The 21,195-nt window shown below is 57.5% G+C and overlaps 1 protein-coding gene across 4 annotated transcripts in view; it reads left to right on the top strand.

Moving 5' to 3' along the window:
• Positions 1-20,885, top strand: part of PXN (paxillin) — a 49,691-nt gene extending 28,806 nt beyond the window's left edge. For 2 of the 4 annotated variants that reach the window (XM_074205995.1, XM_074205998.1), the window contains exons 2-12: positions 8,727-8,953; positions 9,309-9,427; positions 10,475-10,614; positions 10,707-10,908; positions 11,459-11,594; positions 15,700-15,837; positions 16,510-16,680; positions 17,014-17,187; positions 17,637-17,718; positions 18,020-18,168; positions 18,508-20,885. In XM_074205995.1, the coding sequence (XP_074062096.1) occupies positions 8,727-8,953; positions 9,309-9,427; positions 10,475-10,614; positions 10,707-10,908; positions 11,459-11,594; positions 15,700-15,837; positions 16,510-16,680; positions 17,014-17,187; positions 17,637-17,718; positions 18,020-18,168; positions 18,508-18,774 (1,805 nt within the window). In that variant the 3' untranslated portion in view covers positions 18,775-20,885. Of the gene's footprint in view, positions 1-8,726; positions 8,954-9,308; positions 9,428-10,474; positions 10,615-10,706; positions 10,909-11,458; positions 11,595-13,174; positions 14,087-15,699; positions 15,838-16,509; positions 16,681-17,013; positions 17,188-17,636; positions 17,719-18,019; positions 18,169-18,507 lie in introns of those variants that run through there. The other 2 variants (XM_074205997.1, XM_074205996.1) reach the window with 2 other exon arrangements.
• Positions 20,886-21,195: the final 310 nt, after the last annotated feature.

Here is a 21,195-nt window from a genome sequence, read left to right as displayed (position 1 = left end):
TCCTCCTGTTTACATAGCTCCTTCCTCGGGAAGGTCCGGGCTCTTGTTATGGGGTGGCTGCCAGGGAGCCTGGGGTGTGGAGAGGAAGCCCAGTCTAGCTGGGAACCCAGTGGGGAGACTGAGGCCCAGGCACCCAGGAAGGTGGCACGCCTGCCTTGTGGAGCTGGCCCTGCGACCCAAATGCATTCCCATTCTTGTGCTTCCTGCCCCTAGTTTGCTCCCCGGGCTTCTAAGGGGCAGGAAGGAACAGGCCTCAAATACCTTTATTCCGGATTCGTGTGTAGACAGTTTGTGTTTGCTCTGATTTTGAGTCAGTAAATTGCCAAAAATTGTGTGACGTTCCATTTGAATCTACGAATAAATAAGATGATCCCCTCAAAATGGGGAAAGTATTAAAATAATTTTAAAATTAAAAATTAGGAAATATTTAGCAAAATAAATGAAAATGCAGCAGAAGATAGAAAATATTAATATGTGTTCTTCTAAGTCAAGATGCAGCCCCTAGGGATTCTTACAGAGATTTAGTAGCTCCTACTATTAGAGGGTTATTACTACTATTAGAGCCCCTATTTCTATTAGATTTTGATATTGCCCCTGGCTGGAGGAATGTCCTTAACCCCAAGGGAGCTATGAAGTTGTTTATGTAATAATTTACTTATTGTATCTCATTCTACCTGGTTTCCTTTGCAAACTTGTTTATTTAATTTTTCTATACATTTAAGAAACTTTTGACAAGGGGTCCATGGACTACTGAAATGGGCCTGGGCACTCAAAGAAGTCCTGGCTTAGACAGGGTATTGTGTCTTGAAGATAAGCCCTTTCTCTTGGGAGACATCTAGGGTTCTGGGTCAGGACCCCCAGCATCCCTTTTTGCTGGACCTGGCACACCCTAGGGTGTTTGGACTTGCTTTGCAGCGGGGTCCCCTGAAAGCTAGTTGGGGAAGAAGAGAGGAGCAGGCTGGCTGATCCAGGTCCCACCATCAGTGTTTTGGAGATGCTAGGAGCTTCCTTAATAGACTCTGCCCTCCCAACAGCTTCCACTCTAAGGAGGAAGGGTCTTGTGGCCTGATTTCTCCTCTGAGTATGAAGCCCAGCTGGAGTCCACTTCTCTTGGCCTCTCTTCCCTCCCTCAGGTTTTCATGACCATCCTGGCCTTTGGCCTGCCTCTTCTACCTCCTGATCAATTCTTCATTCCCTCCCACTAATCTCACCAGCTCCAGTGAAATCACATGATTTCTGTGCAGATTATTCCGATCTGCGTGTCCAGCCCTCACCTCTGAATTCCAGTCTGACCTCCTGCATTGCCTGCTGGATCCTTCCTTACTTGGATGTCTGTCATGTCCAAAATGGTGTCCATTCCCTTCCTTCCCTCCCTTCTCCATCCCCAAAGGATCGTGGTCTTTCTAACTTTTTTGGTGGAGGGCACCACCATCCTTCCAGCGACTTGAGTTTGTTGTCTTGGAGGCATCCTTGCCCCATGAGCCCTCCAGATGCGGGCTTGTCATCCCCTTGTCAGTGGTTCTTGTGGCCCATATGCACCCCTTGCCTCTTTACTTCCATAGCCTAACCCAGCAAGTTCACCCAACTACCCAGGTCCAAACATTTAGCAGCTCCTGGCTGGACCCCTCATTGGTCCCCCCTCCTCACCTTTCTAGGGTGTCCAGTTGGCAGACACCAAATCGGGGGCTTGCTCTTGTGCTTATGTAGCAGCTCTAGTTCCTTCTTGCCCCTGGGACAAATCTGTTTATCCCTCTTATTTAAAATAGCATGCCCTCTGCTAAGGGGACTGTAGCCCCCCTCCAGGTGTCTTACTGGGGCCCAGAGAAAGAACTGTGTCTCAGGTCACACCGATTATCTGCAGAGTTGTTTGTGAACCCGATGCCTTGGACTTCTGGTCAACTTTTCCCTGGCCTGGCTTGGCCTGGCCTCTCAACAGTGGTTTGTGGAGGTCTCTGCATTCAGTAATATTGATGGATGTTTGTCCTTCGTTCCCAAAGAGGACTGTGGTATTGGGGAGGTGATCCCCTGGCAGGCATGTGACCTGGATCCTCATGTTCTGCTCCAGAGCCATCTGGGTCCAGGGGTCAGATACAGCCATGTATGACCCGGATGGGAGGCTATCAGGTTCAGTGACTTGTCCAAAGTCACACAGCTGGTGGGTGTCTGAGGCCGGATTTCGACCCAGGTCTGGTGCTCTACTCGCTGTGCCTTCCAGCTGCCTCTGCTGTATTCAAGGAGTGTGCAAGGGACCCAAGGGCTCGTTTTGGGGATGGAGGATGTGCTTCCCCGACCATTGCTTCAGAAGGAGCGGCCTTGGTTTTAGCCGGGGCTGAGGGTCATCTGAGCTGCCTGTGCCCCCAGAAAGGCTGCCAGAGAACAGAGGAATGTCCCAGGGAGGGCAACTGGAGGGTTGGAGGATCCAGGGATATTGGGACTGGAGAAGATTCTGGGAGCTGTTGGAGTTCATTGAAGCATCCCAGCCTGCTGGGGGATCTGAGGTTTTCTGTAGAAGATGTATTGGACTTCTAGTTTTTGGGGGGTAGAGGTGGCACTGGGCCTCTGGACCCAGCTTGGCCTTGGGTAAGTCACATCACTTCTCTTCCTTGTAGAATGATGAGGTTGGTCTTGAATGTTGCTCTGGTTCTACATGGGATCCGAGGATACCCAGCAGAACTAGGGCTGGGGGCAGGGGCTACAAAGGAGTAGACTGAGGCCGCCCAACAGGAAGATTCCTTATTGGGGAGAGCTATCCAAAACCAGACTGCCAGGACTGTTTGTCCAGTGTTGGCCAGACGGGCTGGCCACGGCCCTTCACAAGGCTGTGTCCCAGGAGGGGAGTGGGGGCTGCCCATGGTTGTGACCCTGCCCCCCCCCCCAGGGCCTAGCTGAGGCCTTTACGTGAACATGCCTCAGCTGGCACCAAGAGCCCCATCCCGGGGGGCAGCGAGTGCAGACATGAAGAGAATGCAGGGGCATCTGCAGCTGTGGCCTAGGAATGTGCCTGGGTCCCCTCCCCAAGGGCGGGGAGGGAGAGAACAGGCCCCAGAATTCTCCAGTCCCTCCCCCACCCAGGAAACTGCCCCCTGTTGCCTCCTCTCGGCTCCCCAGAGCCCCACTGTCCCAAGCAGCAGACCCCCCAGCAGACCCCCAGCAGTCCCTGGTCTCCTGGGTCTTGGGACTACTGGGCTGGACCGAGCCAGAAGACGGCTCCAAAGCTGCCAGACATCAGCCTTGTGATGGGGAGTGGCTGGAATGGGGAGCAGCTGGAACAGGGGCCCCCCAACAAACTACGCTCCTCTAGCAGCTGGGGGCTGGGTTCCATAGTGGAGGAGGCCTGGCTTGAAATCTTGCTTCTGACCCAAGTTTCACTGGGTGAACCTGGGCCGCTCACTTCCCTTTCCTCACCTGGACCTGATAAGGCTTCCTGTAGCTCCGTGCTCACAGTAACCCGGGAGGGGGTGCTTTGTCAAGTTTAAGGGTCTCAGGATAGTTGGCCGCCGCCAGTGCTGGCACCGATGATCTCCCCAGAACCAGATTCAAACCCACAGAAAGGTCCTCTCCCACCTTGCTGAGAAGATGGCCCTTCCACCCTCCCTGCAGAGGTGGAGACCTGGGGCCATGGAGTGGCGCGGGCTTGGAGCCCCTCTTCTCCAAGGGGTGCCTGGATCCTGGGGTGTGGGGGAAGGCCAGCCAGGAAGGGGCCGGCTTCCATTGCAGAGCCCTCCTAATGCCCTTGACAGACAGAGCCCCAGTGCTTATTTGGGCCTTCCCCTCCCTCCACCCTGGGAGTAAGAATAACCCACATTTGTGTTGAGGGAAGCCCAGAATTCTGGTGTGGTTAGTCCTTCAGCTCTGCCAAGGGTCGGCCTCTGGGTGGACCTGGGCCAAGGGACCAGGGGCCCGGGGCCCGGGGCCCGGGCGGCCCCCCCTCGGCGCTGGGTCTTAAGAGTGGTGTGGCCCACACGGCCTGTGCCCCAAGGAAGCGCAGTCCCCACCAGCCCCACCACCGGCTGGTTCTGGGTCTCGGCTTCCCCCCAGGTTGGGTCCGTGCACCCACAGCGCGCTCTGGTGGTCAGATTCCAACTTGTGCCTCGCGCTGCCCATGCCCCACCTCCACTTTCAGGCCCCTCATGCTGGGGCGCCCAGGCCCTGCCCCCGTGGTGGCCAGCCCTAGGCTTCGCCTTTGTGGTGGGTGGGGCGCCATGCCCTGGTCACTCGGCCTAGTAAAATGAACACAGCTCAACCAGGCTCCGTCCTGGGAGGAGGAAGGCCAGGCGGAGAGCAGACTCCATGCCCACCTGCGGGCTCCTCTCCACCGGCCGACCTCTGGGACCCAGGATGGCTCAGGCAGGACCCATTTTCTGGGCCCTGGAGCCCCCCAGCCCTCTTCTCTCTCTGTCTTTCTCTCTTTGTCTCTCTCCCCCCCCCCAGATCCAAGGTGGCGCTGGGCCCATTTTACCTGTGACCCTGCCCCGACTCTGGTGCAGACCCTTGACATCTGCCTGGGCTGTGGCAGTCGGTCTCCAAGGCACCCTCTGTTTGGCCATCAAGTGCTGTTTGCCCTTCAGAGCCTGGCATCACCAGCCCCCTTCTCCCTTTGCAGATCCTCACCCCCCCAACCTCCATCAGACCCCATCTCTCTGCTCTGCTGTTCTCTCAGGCTGTTGTTCCCCCCTCAGAACCATCTGCTTCCTCTGCTAGACTCCCCAGCTTCCTTCAAGTCCCAACTCAAAGCCCACCTTCTCCAGTAAGCCCCCCCTTCTCGGGGGCCTTCCCCTGCTAATGATTTCCTCTGATTCTATTTTCCCCCGTAGACCCTGACCTCCTTGGAGGCAGGGCTCAGCTTTTGACTCTTTGAATCCCCATCTTTGACATAGTGCCTGGGCCTGGTGCTGCCTGGCCAAGAGGGAGATCCTGGGGAGACTGAGGCCTGTCTGAAGGGGGTAGGGGAACAGCCAGTGATTTGGAGGCAGATGTCACCCCCTGATTCTGAGGAAAACTTTCTGGGGCTCCACTATGCTACCCCCAGGACCCTCGTCTGATCCTGACAGTGGGAAGCCTCAGATCCTGGGATCCTCCGGAGTCTGTCCTTAGTGAGAGAAGCCTTGGCTCCCACTGCCACCCACAACCTTCCCCCCCCATGTTGCTGTTCCTCTCCTTTGCATGTGATAGGATGCCCACTCCTGACTCTGAGGGCACCCTGCCCTCCCCACCTCTTCCTCTTAGATAGCCTGCCCCCCTAACAGAGTGGGGCTCCCTCCCACTGGAGACTGACGCCACCATTTCTGGCATTTCTTTATGGACTTAAGGTTTACAAAGCACTTTTCAAAGATCTTTGTCCTTCCATTAACTCGTTATGATCACTGATTTACAGATGAGGAAATGGAGGCTCAGAGAGGCCGTGTCACCATGAGGATGTGTGTGGATTCACACGCAGGTCAGACAGCTAAGTTTCCCACCACTGGACTTCTTGTCAGGAAATCTCACCTCTAACACTTGGTTGACACTGGGTAATTTACTGAACCTCTCTGGGCCTCAGTTTCCTGATCTGTAAAATGGGGGGGGCTTTCTTCAGAGGTCTCCTGTAAGCTCCAAATCTAAAATTTTATGATCTCTTGCTCCACATTCCCCCTATTTATGTGGGTGCTTGTGGTCCCCCATATAAACATCCTGTTACCTGCTGCTTTGTGGACATAAGAGGCACTTGGTGATTGTTTGTTGATTTGAATGGGGAGGATCCTTTGTGTCCAGGTGGCCGGGAGGAGCTTAGGAGGGTAGGTGGAAGGCTGTCACCAAAACCATGAAACAGGTGGGCACCCTCTCTCTGAGGACCCCTCCTTGCTCCCCCCCCACCCCAGTTCCTCCCAGTCTGACCCTGAGCTTGTGTTGACTCATACCAGAGAAGGAAACTTGAAACTTTAACTATTTCACCATGATCCGAAGATTAGGATCCAGATGGCCCCAGAATGCAGCCCCAGCCCTCCTTCCCTGCTCCCTCTAAGCCTGGCTCCATTTGTTCACAATGTTCCCTCTCCCCCATCCTACCTAGAACCAAAAATAAAGAGCTGAGGTGGGGGGAACCCTAGAACCCAGAGAGTCCCAAGACACAGATGGCAGACAAAAGCAGGGCTGGGTTGGTGAATGTTTAACAACCAGCTTTCTAGGAGGGAGAGGGACATGTATTTAGGAAAGAATTTTAGTTTTAAACTTCATTTTTGATGTTTTCTTCTTTCCTTCCTTAATTCTCCATCCTCAACACAACAATTAAGTCAAGTCGGGATCTGTCAGTGGCTCCCACTGAAGGGAGCCTCTAACCTTCAACCAGAGCAGTCACCAAAAAAGCCTTGGGGTTTGTGGTTTTGGTGTTTCCACATTGGCCGTTTCCCAATGTATACCTCCCCTTTCCCCCAGGCTGAGCTTTAAAAACAACTAAAACCAGAAGACTATTTCCAGTCATCCTGTCTAGAATTTGCTTGGACATATTTCTTCCATTAGATTGTAAGCTCCTCGAGGGAAGGAGCTTCTTTTGCTTCTTGCCTTATCCCTGTTAGTTGTTTTTCAATCGTGTTGGACTCTTTGTGACCCCATTTGAGGTCTTCTTGGAGTGGTTCACTGCCTCCTTCTCCAGCTGATTTTACAGATGAGGAAACTGAGGCAAACCGGGTGAAGTGACTCACCTAGGGTCACCCAGCTCAGAAGTGTCTTGAGGCTGAATTTGAATTCAAGTCTTTCAGATTATTGGCATTAATTATTGATTGACTCACTGTCATAGAATGTGAGAGCCAGGAGGGAGTTTAGCACTCAATTCAGCCCCCCGATTTTACAGATAAGGAAACTAAGGGCACATGTGCTAGGGAATAACTTGTCCAGGGGCACCCGGGGAGAAAGCCCAAGACCTCTGCCTCCAGATCCATCTCTCTGTCACCTCTCACCTACTGGGGCAGAACTGGAGGTGGGGGTAGGCCAGCCTAGAGTGGGGGATTTGGACAGGACCCCCAGGGGAAGGGGAGCTCTTCAAGGAGAGGTAGAGAACCTCTCAACAGAGGGGCTGCTTTGGGCCCAGTTCTGCCTGAGTTCTCAATTCTGTGGGAGCTTATCTCAGTGGGGCACTACTTGGGAGGAGCACCAGAGATCTGGCTGCTGTGGGCTGAGGTGACCGGGCAGCTCCTGGACACCTGGCCTGGGCCTTCACCTGGCCCGGGGCCATCGCCCGGCCTTCCCTTCCTGACTCACCTCCACCCTAGCTCCCTCTACTTTCACCTGGTGGAGAAAGAGGAAGCCCCACCTCTTTGCGGGAGCTCCTCGACTGGCGTGTCTGGAAGGGATGGGCTGGGACCACAGGAAGTCTCTTCTCTCTGACGTCAGAAGACCTGTCCTCCCAGCGGGCGGCCCCACCCTCACCTTCCCCGGACCTTTCTTGGTGCTCCAGGCTATAGCTTTTTGCTTCCTACTTCTCCTCTGGGACAGGACCACAAGGTTTGACTTCTCTGTGCTTGGGGGGGGGGGGGGATTCCTCCGAGTTGGCAGACGTCTTGGCATCTGAAGTGGCTAGAGAGCCCTGGACTTTGGCCTTGGGAGGATGGGAGGGATTTAGGGTTGGCCCAGTGAGCAGTTCAAGAAGGGAACTTGGGCCTGGGCAGACTGGCCTTGCTTCAGTGCTTGCTGGGGGGTGCTGTGAGGCTAGGCTGGAACTCCTCCCTTGTTTAGCTGGGGAAACTGAGGCCTAGAAAGAGCTCATCTGCCAGAATTTGAACTCTGGGCTTCTTGGCTCTTTTGCCAAGTCCTGCCTGTAGGAACCTCCTCTCGTCCAGCCTTCCCCTCAGATTGTCCCATGTGAGAGCCAGCATCGGGTAGATAAATGGAGGCCTGTTCTGAAACCTCTTGCCCATACTTTGTCTTAGAGAACTACTTTTTTAGCATTGTTTTCATTTTTCAGTATTTCCTGATTCCATCTAAATCTGGTTCTGGTCACCTGGGGAGTGTGGTGGGCACCCGTGCCCTGCTGGCTCACCTTCTGACCCCTCTGCTCTGAGAGGTTGGGAGAGGTCACCCCCTCCTTGGACCAGTCCTCATCTGTGGATGGGGCGTTTCCTCCCACCAGACATGGACAGGCACTGCCCCTCCTCATCCTCACCCCTCACACAGCTTCCAGGTAAAGGAGGCTGAGCCCTGGGTTAGAGGGCCAGGCCCACACCCTCCCTGTGCCAGCTGGCAGGCATGGCAGGCCCTTCTCGAGGGGCTGGCTCCTCTGCCTCTCAGTCACCCTTGGGGCTGGGCTGCCCGCCAGGCATTTTGAACTCTCCTGCCCACCTATTTAGGCAGAATAGATTAGAACAGGCACCTTTCCCCCGAACAGGGATGTCTGGACCCCTCCCTGGGAGGTGGGGGGCCCCTCCCAGCTTCTCTTCTCCTCTGTCTGGTGTAGTCATCCTTTCTATTCCTGTCAGAAATTTCTTATCCTTCCCAGGTTTTGTTGGGGGGACCTGGGGTAGGCAGTTGGTTGGCAGCCCAGCATGCTGTCAAGCGGTGATCAGGAGGCTGCAGACGCCCCCGGCGTACCTTAGAAGGGTGGTCGTATATCTGCATTTTTCTGTCTCCTTTCCTCAGGAGCTGGCTTGGCCCCTGTGGTGATGGTGATGCAATGCTTGGGCCTTGGCGGGGAGGGGGGGCACTGCCAGCCAGAGGCTGCTCTTGTTTCACTTGCCTTCATGTTCTTTCCATACCAGACGCCTTGCTCGCGGACCTGGAGTCCACCACCTCCCATATCTCCAAACGGCCCGTGTTCCTGTCTGAAGAGACCCCGTATTCTTACCCCACGGGAAATCACACCTATCAAGAGATTGCGGTGCCTCCCCCGGTCCCCCCACCTCCCTCTAGCGAGGCGCTCAACGGCACAGTCCTTGACCCCCTGGACCAGTGGCAGACTAGCAGCAGCCGCTACATCCACCAGCAGGTAGGGTCTGGGGACCCCATGGCTGTGGGCATGGATTTGAGAGACAGGGCGCACTGTGGGGAGGGTCCCATGGTTAGGGCTTGGGAATGAAGTAGAGCTGGGGTGAGCTGGGGGAAGGAAAGCCCTGGTCACCCCAACCAGTCCTGCTCCCACCTACAGTTGGAATGGTGGAGGTATTACTCAGCAGGCAGTGGAAAGCCCCTGATGAGTGCGCACCTCCTGGAGGGGACAGGGGGTGGACAGATGATTCAGGGCCACCCGGAGTCTCCCCCAGACTTGCCCCCACCTCCTCCTCTGGGGTGGAGCTGCTGTCTCAGCCCTTCCATGGCTCAGGCCCGACCTCCTCTCCCCACAGCCTCCACCCCAGTCTCCCGTGTACAACTCCAGTGCAAAAAGCCCCAGCGCCCCTGTGTCCCGGGACAGCCTTGGGTCCCCGGGCCCCCGAGGAGCCAGTGAGGAAGAGCACGTGTACAGGTAGCACCCACCGGGGAGGAAGAGGCACCATCTGGGAGGAGGGAGAGCAGAGGGATGAGTACGACCTGGGGAACCCCAGGCAAGGATGAGGATGAGGTTGCTGGCGATGGCCAACAAGGCTAGAGCCCATTAAAGTCTGCAGCTTCCCATGCTCGTTCCACAGCCCTGGCAGGCGGGGCCTGTCGATGATCCCCATTTACAGGCCAGGAAACTGAGGCAGATGGAGATCACGCAGCTGGTGTCTGAGGTCACATTTGAACTTGGGTCCTGACTCTAACCACTGTGCCACTGAACTGCCTCCAGTCTGCTTCACCTCTCTCAGCTTCGGTTTCCTCATTTGTAAAGGGGGAGAGCTGGAGTAGTCCACCTCCAGGGTCCCACCCAGATTCCATCTATGCTTTAGTCGTGTCATCTCCTTGCCTGCCTCAGTTGCCACATCTGTCAAATGAGGGAGTGGGACTGGTCCAGCTTCATGCTGGGCATTCTGTAGGGTCCCTCTCTACCTCTATGATCCCTGATTCTCCAACTCCTCAAATGAGACCCCTTGGGTCAAGAGCTCTAGAAGTGCCATTGGTGGTGGTTGTTATTAGAGGAGACAGCGCTCCCCTCCCGCCTTCCCCCTTCTTTTCCTCCTTCCCCCCTCAGCTCCTCCTCCTTCCCCATTTCCCCTTCTCCCTGTGCCCTGCTAGGCCTGTTCCTGTTGCATTCTGGCCGTTGGGAGCCCTGGCCCCATCTTCCGTGGCCTCTTGGGGAGCCAGACTTCCTTCCTCTCCCAACTGACCACAGCCCTCCCTGTCCCCCTGCTTATCTTCCTGCTTGGATGGATGGCCTTCCTCCCAGGGAACCAGCCGGACCCCTGGGAATCCCCTGGAAGAGCCCAGATGGGACCCCTGGCCTTGGCCCCCACCCCACATGAAGCCGTTGCAAGCCACAGCCCCTCTCAGGACTCAGGCTTCAGGCCCCCCCACCCTTGATGCTTATTGAGCTCAAACCCCCCCCCCCCAGGTGGGTGGAGGTCTCAGGGGTCTTCTGCCTCTCTCTCCCCAGTTTCCCCAACAAACAGAAGTCAGCTGAACCTTCCCCCACCATCATGAGCTCCTCTCTGGGCAGTAACCTGTCGGAACTCGACCGGCTCCTCCTGGAATTGAATGCCGTCCAACACAGTCCGGCCACGGGCTTCTTGTCAGGTGAGGGAGAGGCCCCGGGCTGGGGGTGCTGGGGGAGGGTGCTGCTCCCTGACCCTGGGCCTCCATCAGACTTTCTCTTCTTCTCTCCCAAGATGAGGCTAACCAGAGCCCTGTGCTGCCCGGGGGCCTGAGTCCTCACTATGGCATCCCTGAGAACAACAGTCCCTTGGGGGGAAAGGCCACCCCCCCAGTGAAGGAGAAGCCCAAGCGGAATGGGGCCCGGGGGCTAGAAGATGTGAGACCCAGCGTGGAGAGCCTTCTGGATGAGCTGGAAAGTTCCGTGCCCAGTCCTGTGTGAGTAGCAGCCTGGGCCAGGGGTTCTGAGGGGGGGTGTACAAGGGGCATTCTGAAGCCTCCGTGTTAGGTTGGCGGGGTTGTGGTACAGTCTACGCACTCCCTCCCTGGGCACTTCCTCCCTCTGGGTCTTAAAGCAGAAATAGAGACAGGAAGGGCAGTGCCCCAGGAGCACTTCCAGGATGTGACCCTGGACCCCGAAAGCCCGAGGTATGAGAGGGTTAGATGACAGGGGAGCTGTGAAAGTGCCAGCCCCAGGTCGCCTCTAATGGCTCCTCAGTTGTCTGGTTTGTGGTGGGCTCGTTTCAGCCCCAGCCTGGGGTGGTTCTTTGGGACTGAGTTGGGTCCCCTTGGGGAGCTGCCCAAAGCTTCCCTCCCCCCTCCCCCGTAATCCTCTGCTGGTGCCACTGCCAAGGCTTTCCCGAGACTCGGGGACCCAAGTGGAGTCTGGGGATGCCGAGGTGAAGCCTTGAGAGTGGTCCAGGCTGGGGACAGGCCTGTCTGACCCTCTGGTGCCCGTGGCTCACCGCCCCTCTGCCCCTCCCTACAGCCCAGCCATCACTGTGAACCAGGGAGAGATGAACAACCCTCAGCGCGTCACCTCCAGCCAGCAGCAGACCCGCATCTCGGCCTCCTCGGCCACCAGGGAGCTGGACGAGCTGATGGCCTCCCTCTCGGACTTCAAGGTGCTCCGCCGGCCTTTGCCCGCCCCCTCCCCCATTCCTTGTTCCTGGTCTCGCCTTCAGTCTGGCTCCGTATCTGAGGATGGCCAGCCCCTGGAGGCTAGGGAGGGGGCTGTTCTGGTTCCCACCAGGTGGGCATCAAGATGCAACCTGGGTCAGGCCAGGGAGAGTTTGGTTTGCCTCCTAAGCTGCTGAGGCTGGTGGAGCCAGAGCAGATAAGTGAGCGGCTCCGTCCCTGCCAGCAGATGGGCCGATGGGGTGGGGGTGGGGATGTTAACCGGGAGGGTGTGAAGCCCAGGAGCCAGCTCTCACCCGAACAGAACCAGTGCGTGGCGATGACTGAGACCTCTCCCCTCCTCCTCTCCCCTCTCTCTCTGGCTTCTTCTTTGCCCAGAATCCAGGGGGCTGATTCCTCAGCCTTCCTCTCCTCCCTCCCTTTGAGGTTTGGCGGCGGGGCCTCTCCTTCCCACCAGCCACAACTGTGGGAAACCCAACACCTCGGGCTGGCAGGCCAGCGCTGACCAGTAACTGATTCTGAGCCTGCTCTCTTGCCCTGGCCCGAGCCCTTCCCAAGCCAGCCTCCCCCACTTTCTTCCTGCCCAGGAATGGGCTGGGAGGTTTTATTTAGAAGGTGAGCAGCCTGCCAGAATCTAAATGGCTATTGATGGGGATTGATTTCTTCAACAATTTGCTGATCTGGCCTTGCCTTCTGGGTCAGATGGTAGCCTTGGGGAGGGCAGAGAGTGGAGGAGCTGGGGGGGGTGGGGGGAGCCATCCCCCAAGCCTTTTCTTTATGACGAGGAAGGGCTGAGTCGGTGGGGCTTGACCGAGACTCTCCAGAGGTAGGCTTTGCCCTGGTCTGTGTAGACCAGTGGCAAAGGAGGTGCCTCAGAGTGTGCTCTAGTCCATCCCAGGGGAGGAGCCGGGACTCTGGATCTCGGGGTCAGAAATTTCCCCATCTTGGGAGCTCAGGTTTGGACTCTACAGTGGTTGGTGATGGGCCAAATAGTGTCTCCTCTGGAGTGGGGGCTGGGCCAGAGGGAGGTATGGGCCCTCTCAGAAGAGAAAGGCAAGGTGGGACACAAGGGTGATGGCCCCTTGTTGGATAAAGAGGGCTTCAGGGCCAGTGAAGGACAGACCAGCAAGGAATGATCACCCCAAATTGTTGTTTCCCCGTCACTCTGGGCCAGTGGGTTTCTTTCAAAAGAGAGAGAGAGAGAGAGAGAGAGAGAGAGAGAGAGAGAGAGAGAGAGAGTGTCCTTATCTTGGAGAGCCCACTCCACCCTCCCCTTCTTGTTACTCCTTTTACTTGTTGTCCCCTCCCCTCCAGCAAAGCCTGCTTCTTTCCCAGAGCTCTTTGGCTGTTTTCTGACCTTGGAGGTCACCTTGTGGGTGACCACCTAGGCGGTCTGTGGGCTTGACTGCCAGTTCTGAGTATCTTGGGGGAAGTGTGCTCCCTGGCATGACTTGCTTAGATTTGTTGCTCCGGTAGGTGCAGCCCTGGGACCTGAGGTGGGGGCCCCTGCCAGGGCCAAGGGTCTTGAACTTCCTCTCTGCCTTCCTTTATCCCAATTTCCCTCCAGACCAGCTCCTCCGTGTCCCCAAGATTGGAGCCATCGGCCCAATCGTGGGCCTCTCCAGAACCACATGGCGCTCTGTCATCTTCTGATGCTTTGATGCCCCGAACTAGACACATCTCTGTTGACCGGGGGGGTACCTCTGGGGTCCTGTGCATTGAGGAGAATGGGGACACAGGGAGAAGCCCCCCACCTCTGTCCTCAGGTCCCCTGGAGTGGCCAGACCCGACCAGACTTGGGGGAACGTCTGATGCTGGCAGCAATGGGTTATCTTCCATGGATGGGTGTCCCTTTGGGACAGAGAACCAGAACCCGATTCAAATGACCGAAATGGCCAGAGCAGAGCTCATCAGTGAGAGGAAACCTTCCCAGACTGTGTGTTCTGGCTCCTTTTTTCCCAAAGCCCACACAGCCCAGCAGCCCAGCCTACCTTGGAAGGTGCCCATCAGCCCTCCTCTAGGGGAGGTGGGTGATACCTCGAGGGAACACCTGTGGGCTTTGGGGTCTCCGAGATCCCCAGATTCACACAAAGCAGCTTGTGCTCTGGAAGGAGCCACTGAACCAGCTATTGTCGCTGTGACCCGACAGGATGTCTTCCCAGACACCTGGGGCCCTGTGAAGGAGCCCAGCCAGCAGAGGACCTTGGTGGCACAAGGACTGATGGGTCAGGATGGTGGCCACCCCACTCAGGCTAAGACAGAGCCGGGCCTGGAGAGCCCTCCCAGGAGAGATATGAGCTCGGCACGGGGAGACTGGGACCCAGAAACCGCAGGAAGCTTGACCCAGAGAGACGTACCAGAGCCACCCCTGCTGACTGAGCCTCCCACGGTGGAGAGGATTTCCACCTCTGGCCAGGCAGGCACCAGAGGGGGAGGGCGGCGACGCCTGTGCATGTCCCCGCAGTGCATGGTGTGAGAGTGGAGCTGCCCGTCCCCATGACTGTACTAACAGCATGTGCCCCCATGGAGCCCCTGTGCATGGTGTGGTCAGACCCCTCAGAAGAAACCAGGCTCAAACCAAGGAGCAGGAGACGCTCCACTGTCGTGGCTGCTACGAGGCCTCGTCTGGCTGGTGCGCCTCACCAGCCCACTCCGTGACTTGCAGGCTGGGTATGATTGGTCATCGTCCCCACTTTACAGCACGAAGATACAGGAAGTTTGGAGGGAGACCCCCAATCTCCTGGGGCTCCTTCTCTGGGCCCTCTGCCTTGACCGGGGTCTGGCACGCCTCACCACCCATTCTTTCTGAACATCTTGACTTCGGTGTGGAAATGGGGCCCTCGTGGCTGCTGGATGGGGAGCAGGGGCCATGCCTCACGGGGAGTGTTGGGTCTGCTTGGGCTCCCCGGCAGCCAGAGATCTGTCACACGGATTTGGCCGTGACCGGCTTCCCCTGTCTCTCAGATCCGCTCTGTGATCAGGAGGAGCCGGGAGACCGGCCACGCGCACCCCATGTCACGGGAACCCTCCCCGCGTCGACGCCTGGGCCCCGCCGTCCTCCACAAGACCCCATCTCAGGATCAGCTCATTGCCGAGTTGCAGGGCCGATTGGGAATCAGGCCAGAGGAAGAGGGGGCGGCCGAGGCAGGGGCTGACCCGGAGGCCTGGCTGACGGAGGGGGTTGTCATCACTGTGCAGCCGCGAGGGAGGAGGGACAGGGGACAGGTTGTAGAGAAGGTATCTGGCAGGGGACCCTGGGCATGGCCCCAGGGGGTGGGGTGAAGGAGGAGAGGGGCATTAAGGAACACTTGCCGATCTCTCCTGGCTCTTGGTTCCATCTGCAGTTAGGGCTGCTTGGGGTGAGCCAGGGTCAGAAGAGGAGCTGGGTGGTCTGTGTGGCCAGCAGGTGGCATTGGAGAGGCTTTCAGATCCTCTCTGGGACCCTGGACTCTGGGGTTCTGCAGGGATGAAGCTGGGCACCTTGCCTGATCTCAGTGCTGGGTGGTGGGGCCTTGCAGAGATCTCAAGGGCATTTCCCGTCTCTCCTCCTCCTCACTTGTCTTCCTCCTTCCTTCCCCAGGTTGTCTTTCCTCCTGATTCTCCTATTCCCCTGAGAAGAACCATCTCAGTTCCTGTCTCTCCTCCTCCTTCTCCTTCTCTCCAGTATCTCAGACACACCCCTGAGAGTGGTCCCCCTGTCCCCCAGATGCTGCTGGCCCCGGGCCACGCCTCCCCCGGGACGCTGAGGGTCAGGGATGCCCCTTGGGATGAGGAGGGGCATTCAGCTGCCCTGGCCCCCATTCCTGGGGTGTCCTCTTTCTCCCGCCCACCCTGCACCCCGGCGGCTGCCCGCCTCACCGTCTCTGTTGGCTGCCAGACTGATGAGGATCCGCTCTTCCCCCCAGTTGAGGCAGGCTTGCCCCCAGAGGGTCCCTAGGGCTAACTAAATTGGCCTCCATAGTCCAGTGCCCTTCTTGCATGAGCGATTGGCCTCCTCCCTTCTTCTGCTCCCTGGGCCTCTGTCCCTTTCTGCAGTGTCTCCACCTCCCTCTGGCTCCCCTGGTCAGACGCCAACCTCAACCTCCTCCACAGGTGCTGACAATGGCTTGCACAGCCCAGCCTCTGGTCCCACTGGCAGCCCGTCCACCCCCCAGCCCTCCTACCCTCAGGAAGGCAGCTGGCCCATCTCCTCGTAGCAGTGAGCTCCCCGCAGCCCTGGCCTTTCCCGAGGTTGGCCCCTTTCCTCCTGGTCGGGTGGGGGCTCCTAAGCAGCCCCACAGAGAGATGGGAGATGGCTGCGCCTTCCCCGGTTCTGCCTTTCACCTCTCGGGTAGTCTGGTGTCCAGGGGCTTCTCTGCTCCTCTTCCCCTGCCATGGAGCTCCCTTGGGGTTCAGGCTTCTCACCTGCCTGGGCTGGGGGTGGCCTCTTCCTGGCTCTTGTTGTCGATGGGCAGTCAGCCTCTGTCAGCGGCCCAGCTGGAGGGTCATTGGTGGTCTCTGAACTCCGCTTGAACTGCCTATCCATCAGTCATTCAGTCAACAAACATCAGCCCCTTCCCGTGTGCACCGTCTCTGTAGGGGTGGATGGCTAGGGCCATGGGCGACTCTGGAGGGAGGGCCGAGCATCATTGTCCAGATGGCCTTCTCGTTCCCTTCTGTCTCCAGTGCTCTGGGAGGGAAGCGGGGCCGCCTGGATGGTCGATCCCTCTTTTGTTATTTGGCCTCAGGAAGGTCACTAGGCTGTTTGGCTCCCTCTGGTTACTGTGTCTATAGAATGGGCTGAGTGGCCTCGAACCCTCGGCAGCAGCCAGGTTGATAGATGAAACTTCCCTGGTGTCCCAGTCGGGGATTCAGATACCACCATCTCCCCTTCTCAGCTGCCTTTCTCCTCTTGCTCCACAGTTCATGGCCCAGGGGAAAGCAGGGAGCCACTCCCCACCCGGCGGCCCCCCAAAGCCAGGAAGCCAACTGGACAGCATGCTGGGGAGCCTGCAGTCAGACCTGAACAAATTGGGTGTCGCCACTGTTGCCAAAGGCGTCTGTGGGGCCTGCAAGAAGCCCATCGCTGGACAGGTGATGGAGGGGGGGACCCAGGGAAGATCCCTCGACTCTGGGATGGCAGAAGGGTCAGCCTCATTGTATTTCAGGAACTGAGTTGTATTAGAGGCTTGGCTAGGAAGCGCAGTGGCTAGAATGAGATCTGAATTCGGGTTTGACTGTGTGGCCATTTGCCTCAGTTTCCTCCACTGTCAAACTACTCCCACACCGCTGCCAAGGAAACCCCACACAGGGTCCCTGGGGTCGGACACGGTGTGAGCCCAGCACTGAGCTCTATGTGTGTGGGGGGGAGACCCTCAAGCAGCTGACGTTCTCCAGGCTCCTTCCTCATCTTTTCCCCTTCCGCAGGTGGTGACGGCGATGGGGAAGACTTGGCATCCCGAGCACTTCGTCTGTACTCACTGCCAGGAGGAGATCGGCTCACGCAACTTCTTTGAACGCGACGGGCAGCCTTACTGTGAAAAAGACTACCACAACCTCTTCTCCCCCCGCTGTTACTATTGTAATGGGCCCATCTTGGATGTAAGTCCCCGGGTCGGGGTGGGACACCCTCCAGGGGGGCTGGTCAGAGGGCAGTCTGGGGAGGAGTGTCCAGAGGCCTGGGCCGGAGAGCAGGGAGGCCAGCAGGAGAGGTCACTGATGCTTTCAGCAGGCACTCACTGGCTCCCTACAGTGTCCCAGGCTCTGGGAGCCTGCCCTCAGAGAGCTTCTCTTCTTGGGGACATGGATCCCAGCTAAATGCGAATGGGGTCCAGGAGGAGGGCTGAGGAGGGAAACAGCAGGGAACCTCACCCGCTGGCCCTGAGGGGTGCCAGGCTGGCCAGTGCCCCTTGCTGCAGGGAGGCTTCTGGGGCTGGGGGGGTGGTGCAAGGCCACCTCTGAGGCTGGGCCTCGACTCTGACTCTCTAAATTGGGTGAAGGGAGCCACAGCCCCCTCCAGCAGCTTTCCCCCTGGGATTTCTCCTCTCTAGAAAGTGGTGACGGCCTTGGATCGAACTTGGCACCCAGAACACTTCTTCTGTGCCCAGTGTGGAGCTTTCTTTGGACCGGAAGGTACTGGGCTTGGGCTGGAGGCCGCGGCCTAGCCCCAAGATCATGTGGGGAGGGGAAGAGATCCTTGATGCCACTAAAGCTAGGATCCTGTGTAGTTAATGGTAGAGAGACAGCAGAGAGGAGTGGAAAGGGGGCCAGACTGGAAGGCAGAGGATCTGGATTTGAATCCTGCCTCTGACAAGACTTTCCTCCCTCTAGGCTCAGGTCTCTCCTGCAGAATGAGCACTTTGCCCCATCCGGCCCCGAGGCCCCCTCACCCTGACCCTCTCTAAACATGGCCTGCGCCCTCCTCTCTCTGCAGGTTTCCATGAGAAAGATGGGAAGGCCTACTGTCGAAAAGATTACTTTGACATGTTTGCCCCTAAATGTGGAGGCTGTGCCCGGGCCATCCTGGAGAACTACATCTCTGCACTCAACACCCTCTGGCACCCCGAGTGTTTCGTATGCCGGGTAAGGGCCCCCTGCCCTGGTGGCAGCACCCCCTCTGTGAGCATTCTGTGAGGCTTGTAGGACAAAGTTCCTGGTAGCAGTCCTGGGTGTTCGGCCCTGGGCAGCCTCTGCAGGGCCAGGACACAGGTCATGGGTGGGGGTGACAGGAAGACAGCCAGGCAGGGAGGCAGGAGGCCCGGCTTCACGTTGGGCCTCCGTCTGCTCTCTCTGGGCAGTGTCCTCATCTTCCTGAAGCTTGTCCCTTCATCCCCGGGGTCTCCGTGGGGGGGCCCGGGACCCCCTTGCGGCTGGTCAGAGCCTCCCGGCCTGACCGTTCCCACCCTTCCTTGTGCTGGTCAGGAGTGCTTCACGCCCTTCATCAATGGCAGTTTTTTTGAGCACGACGGGCAGCCCTACTGCGAGGTGCACTACCACGAGCGCCGCGGCTCGCTCTGCTCTGGCTGCCAGAAGCCCATCACGGGCCGCTGCATCACCGCCATGGCCAAGAAGTTCCACCCGGAACATTTTGTCTGCGCCTTTTGTCTCAAGCAACTCAACAAGGGAACCTTCAAGGAACAGAATGACAAGCCCTACTGTCAGAACTGCTTCCTCAAACTCTTTTGTTAGAGCCCCTGGGCTCCCCCCCACCCTGCCTCAGACCCCCTTTGGGAGGGGCTCCTGGGACCCACAGACCTCATGGCCAGGGCTCGGGCGGGGGCAGGGGCTTTGGCAGGACCCTCTGGGAATTGGAATCTGCTTCTGAGGCCAGGCTTGGCAGGGAACAGGAGGAAGGGGAGGCCAGAAAATCGCCTGAGTCTGGTTTCCTCTTCCCAAGGATCTCCCCAGGCCCACTTCCTCCCCGTCCTCTCTTCACTCTGCCTCCTTCTTTCATGGTGGGGGAGGGCCTGGGATCTGGTTTTCTCCCTGCCGTGCAGACCCTGGCACCCCACACTGGAATCATTTCTTAGCCAGGTCACTGGGCACCCCAGACCTGGGGCTGCCCATTCAGGGAGTTTTTGAGGGGCAGGACTTTCCCAACTTCTTGTTTTTCCTATTGACCTCCTTCTCTCTCTCCCTTTCCCCTTCCTTTTTTCCTCCTCCTCTTCCCCCCCCCATCTCCTCTACTTCCCCTTCCTCCATTTTTCTCCCTCCTCCCTCTGGTTCAGGACGCTGGAGGGCAGCCAGCCCCTGTCCGGTGAATGCCAGCAGAAACCCACTTGGGGAGAAGCTTGGGGTTGGGGTGGAGCAGGGCAGGTGGAGAGGTCCCTGAGGCCCCTCTCCTCTCCTCTCTTCTCCCTCCCGAGGCCTCTTTTCTAGGGGCTTCTAGCCCCTTGGTTCTACTGAGGAAGGACTCTCCAGCAATAATATTTTATATTGACTTTGTGGGTGGCAGAGCCCGGGCTCTGGACTCCAGGAGTGGCACACATGCCATGGGCACGGCCCCAGACTGGATGCTGCCCCGTGTTTGATAGATTTTTACACTGAGGTTTAAATTCCGATTTGTCTGGGTTGCTTTTAATTCTCTCTCTGAAATGATTTTGAGAAGATTTTTAAGATGTTGCTTTGGCCCTGTCCTTTCCCTGCTCTCAGCTGCGGGCAGTAACCCGGGTGGCCTTGTTGTCCAGCACTCTTGACCAATAAGGTTGTCTTTGTACCACGGGCTTCTGTGGCAGGGAGGCCACCAGGATCTTTTCTAGCACAAAGCAGTTGGCTTTTTATTCCCTCTCTCACAGTCCCCTAGAACATTTTGTAAACTGCTGTATTGAGATCCCCTTCCTCCCAGACTCCTTCCCCCAGGTCCCGGCTAGCTCCACCCCCTTGCCTGCCTTTGTGACAGAGGTCAGGGCATAAGGAGTGGCAGGTGAAATGCTGGGGGGGGGACACGATGGGATTTCCCAATTTCTGCTGGAATAAGCCATAGGGAGTGGGGGGGGGGGTCTCCATCCAAGCCGCCCTCTTGTGAAGCACGAGTCCGCCAGGGCCCTGCCCCAGCTTGCTCTCTGATCTGGACATCGTCCTCAACACTGGTCAGCCCCTTTTGTGGCACATTTCCCTCTTCTTTGGGAAACCTTGGAATGGGGTGCCAGAGAACTAGAGGCTCCTTCTTAAGAAAGGAATGAGCCGGTGGGTGCTTGAGACCCCCTGGCTCTGTTGCCCCAGCCTTGTCCCCATTTTGAGCTGACCATGAATGTTTGGGAAAAGGTCTGGGGGAGAAACCCAGCTGAAACTGAGGGGGCACTTGCTTGAGTGACTGGTCAGGCCAGATCCTCGAGGCCCCCGGGGGTGGGTCTTGGCAGAATCTTGGCCACTTTTGGCCAGGCAGTGAAATGGGAGCTCACCTGAGTCTGCAGGTGGAACTGCTGGTTCCATCCATTCCTGGGACCTTCTCTGGTCATTGGAAATGGGCTAATGGCAGGGTGGGTCTGAGGGAGGCCCTGGTGGTGGCGGGAAAGGCAGAGTTGGCGGTGATCTCAGCGCACTCTTGCTGGTTCACTTAGCTGAATGAAAGCCAGGAACTGCCTCTGTTTTGGGGGTGTCCATATGTCCACCTCGAGGCCTTAGTGCTCTGTTTACAGTGACCTTCCCCCTGTCCCTTCCCTCTGGGGCCAGGGACATCTGGGGGACGCCTCTGGGTCAACCAGTTTGATTTGATTTTTTTCTTCCTTATAAATTTCTAACCTTGCTTTTCCCGTTTAAATTCCTGTGATTTATGCCAATAAAATTTACCATTATTTTCACCCTGCCTTGTTTCGAGACTTTTTTGGTTGGAGATGCGAGTTTGACCAAGCTGTGCTGGGGCTGGGTCAGCAGACCACATTTGGAGTGCAAGGGTCCCTTCCAGGCACCATTTCTCACAAGGATACTGGCAAACTGGATGGTGTCCAGTCTGGTAGAGGGCCCCAACTTGTGCCACTGGCAGCCCTACTCCCCTCCCCTGTTTGGGCGCCTTTGCTCAGGACCTGGAATCCTCTCTTTGATTCATTTCAATTGAACACACTTTTATTTAGCACCCATTCTTTGCCCGGCATTGGGAGAGAACCCCTAGGA

Source organism: Macrotis lagotis, chromosome X (genome assembly GCF_037893015.1).
Source record: "Macrotis lagotis isolate mMagLag1 chromosome X, bilby.v1.9.chrom.fasta, whole genome shotgun sequence".
Lineage (NCBI taxonomy): Eukaryota > Metazoa > Chordata > Mammalia > Peramelemorphia > Peramelidae > Macrotis > Macrotis lagotis.
Note: the sequence above shows the minus strand (reverse complement) of the source record. Positions and strands in the feature narration are given on the sequence as shown.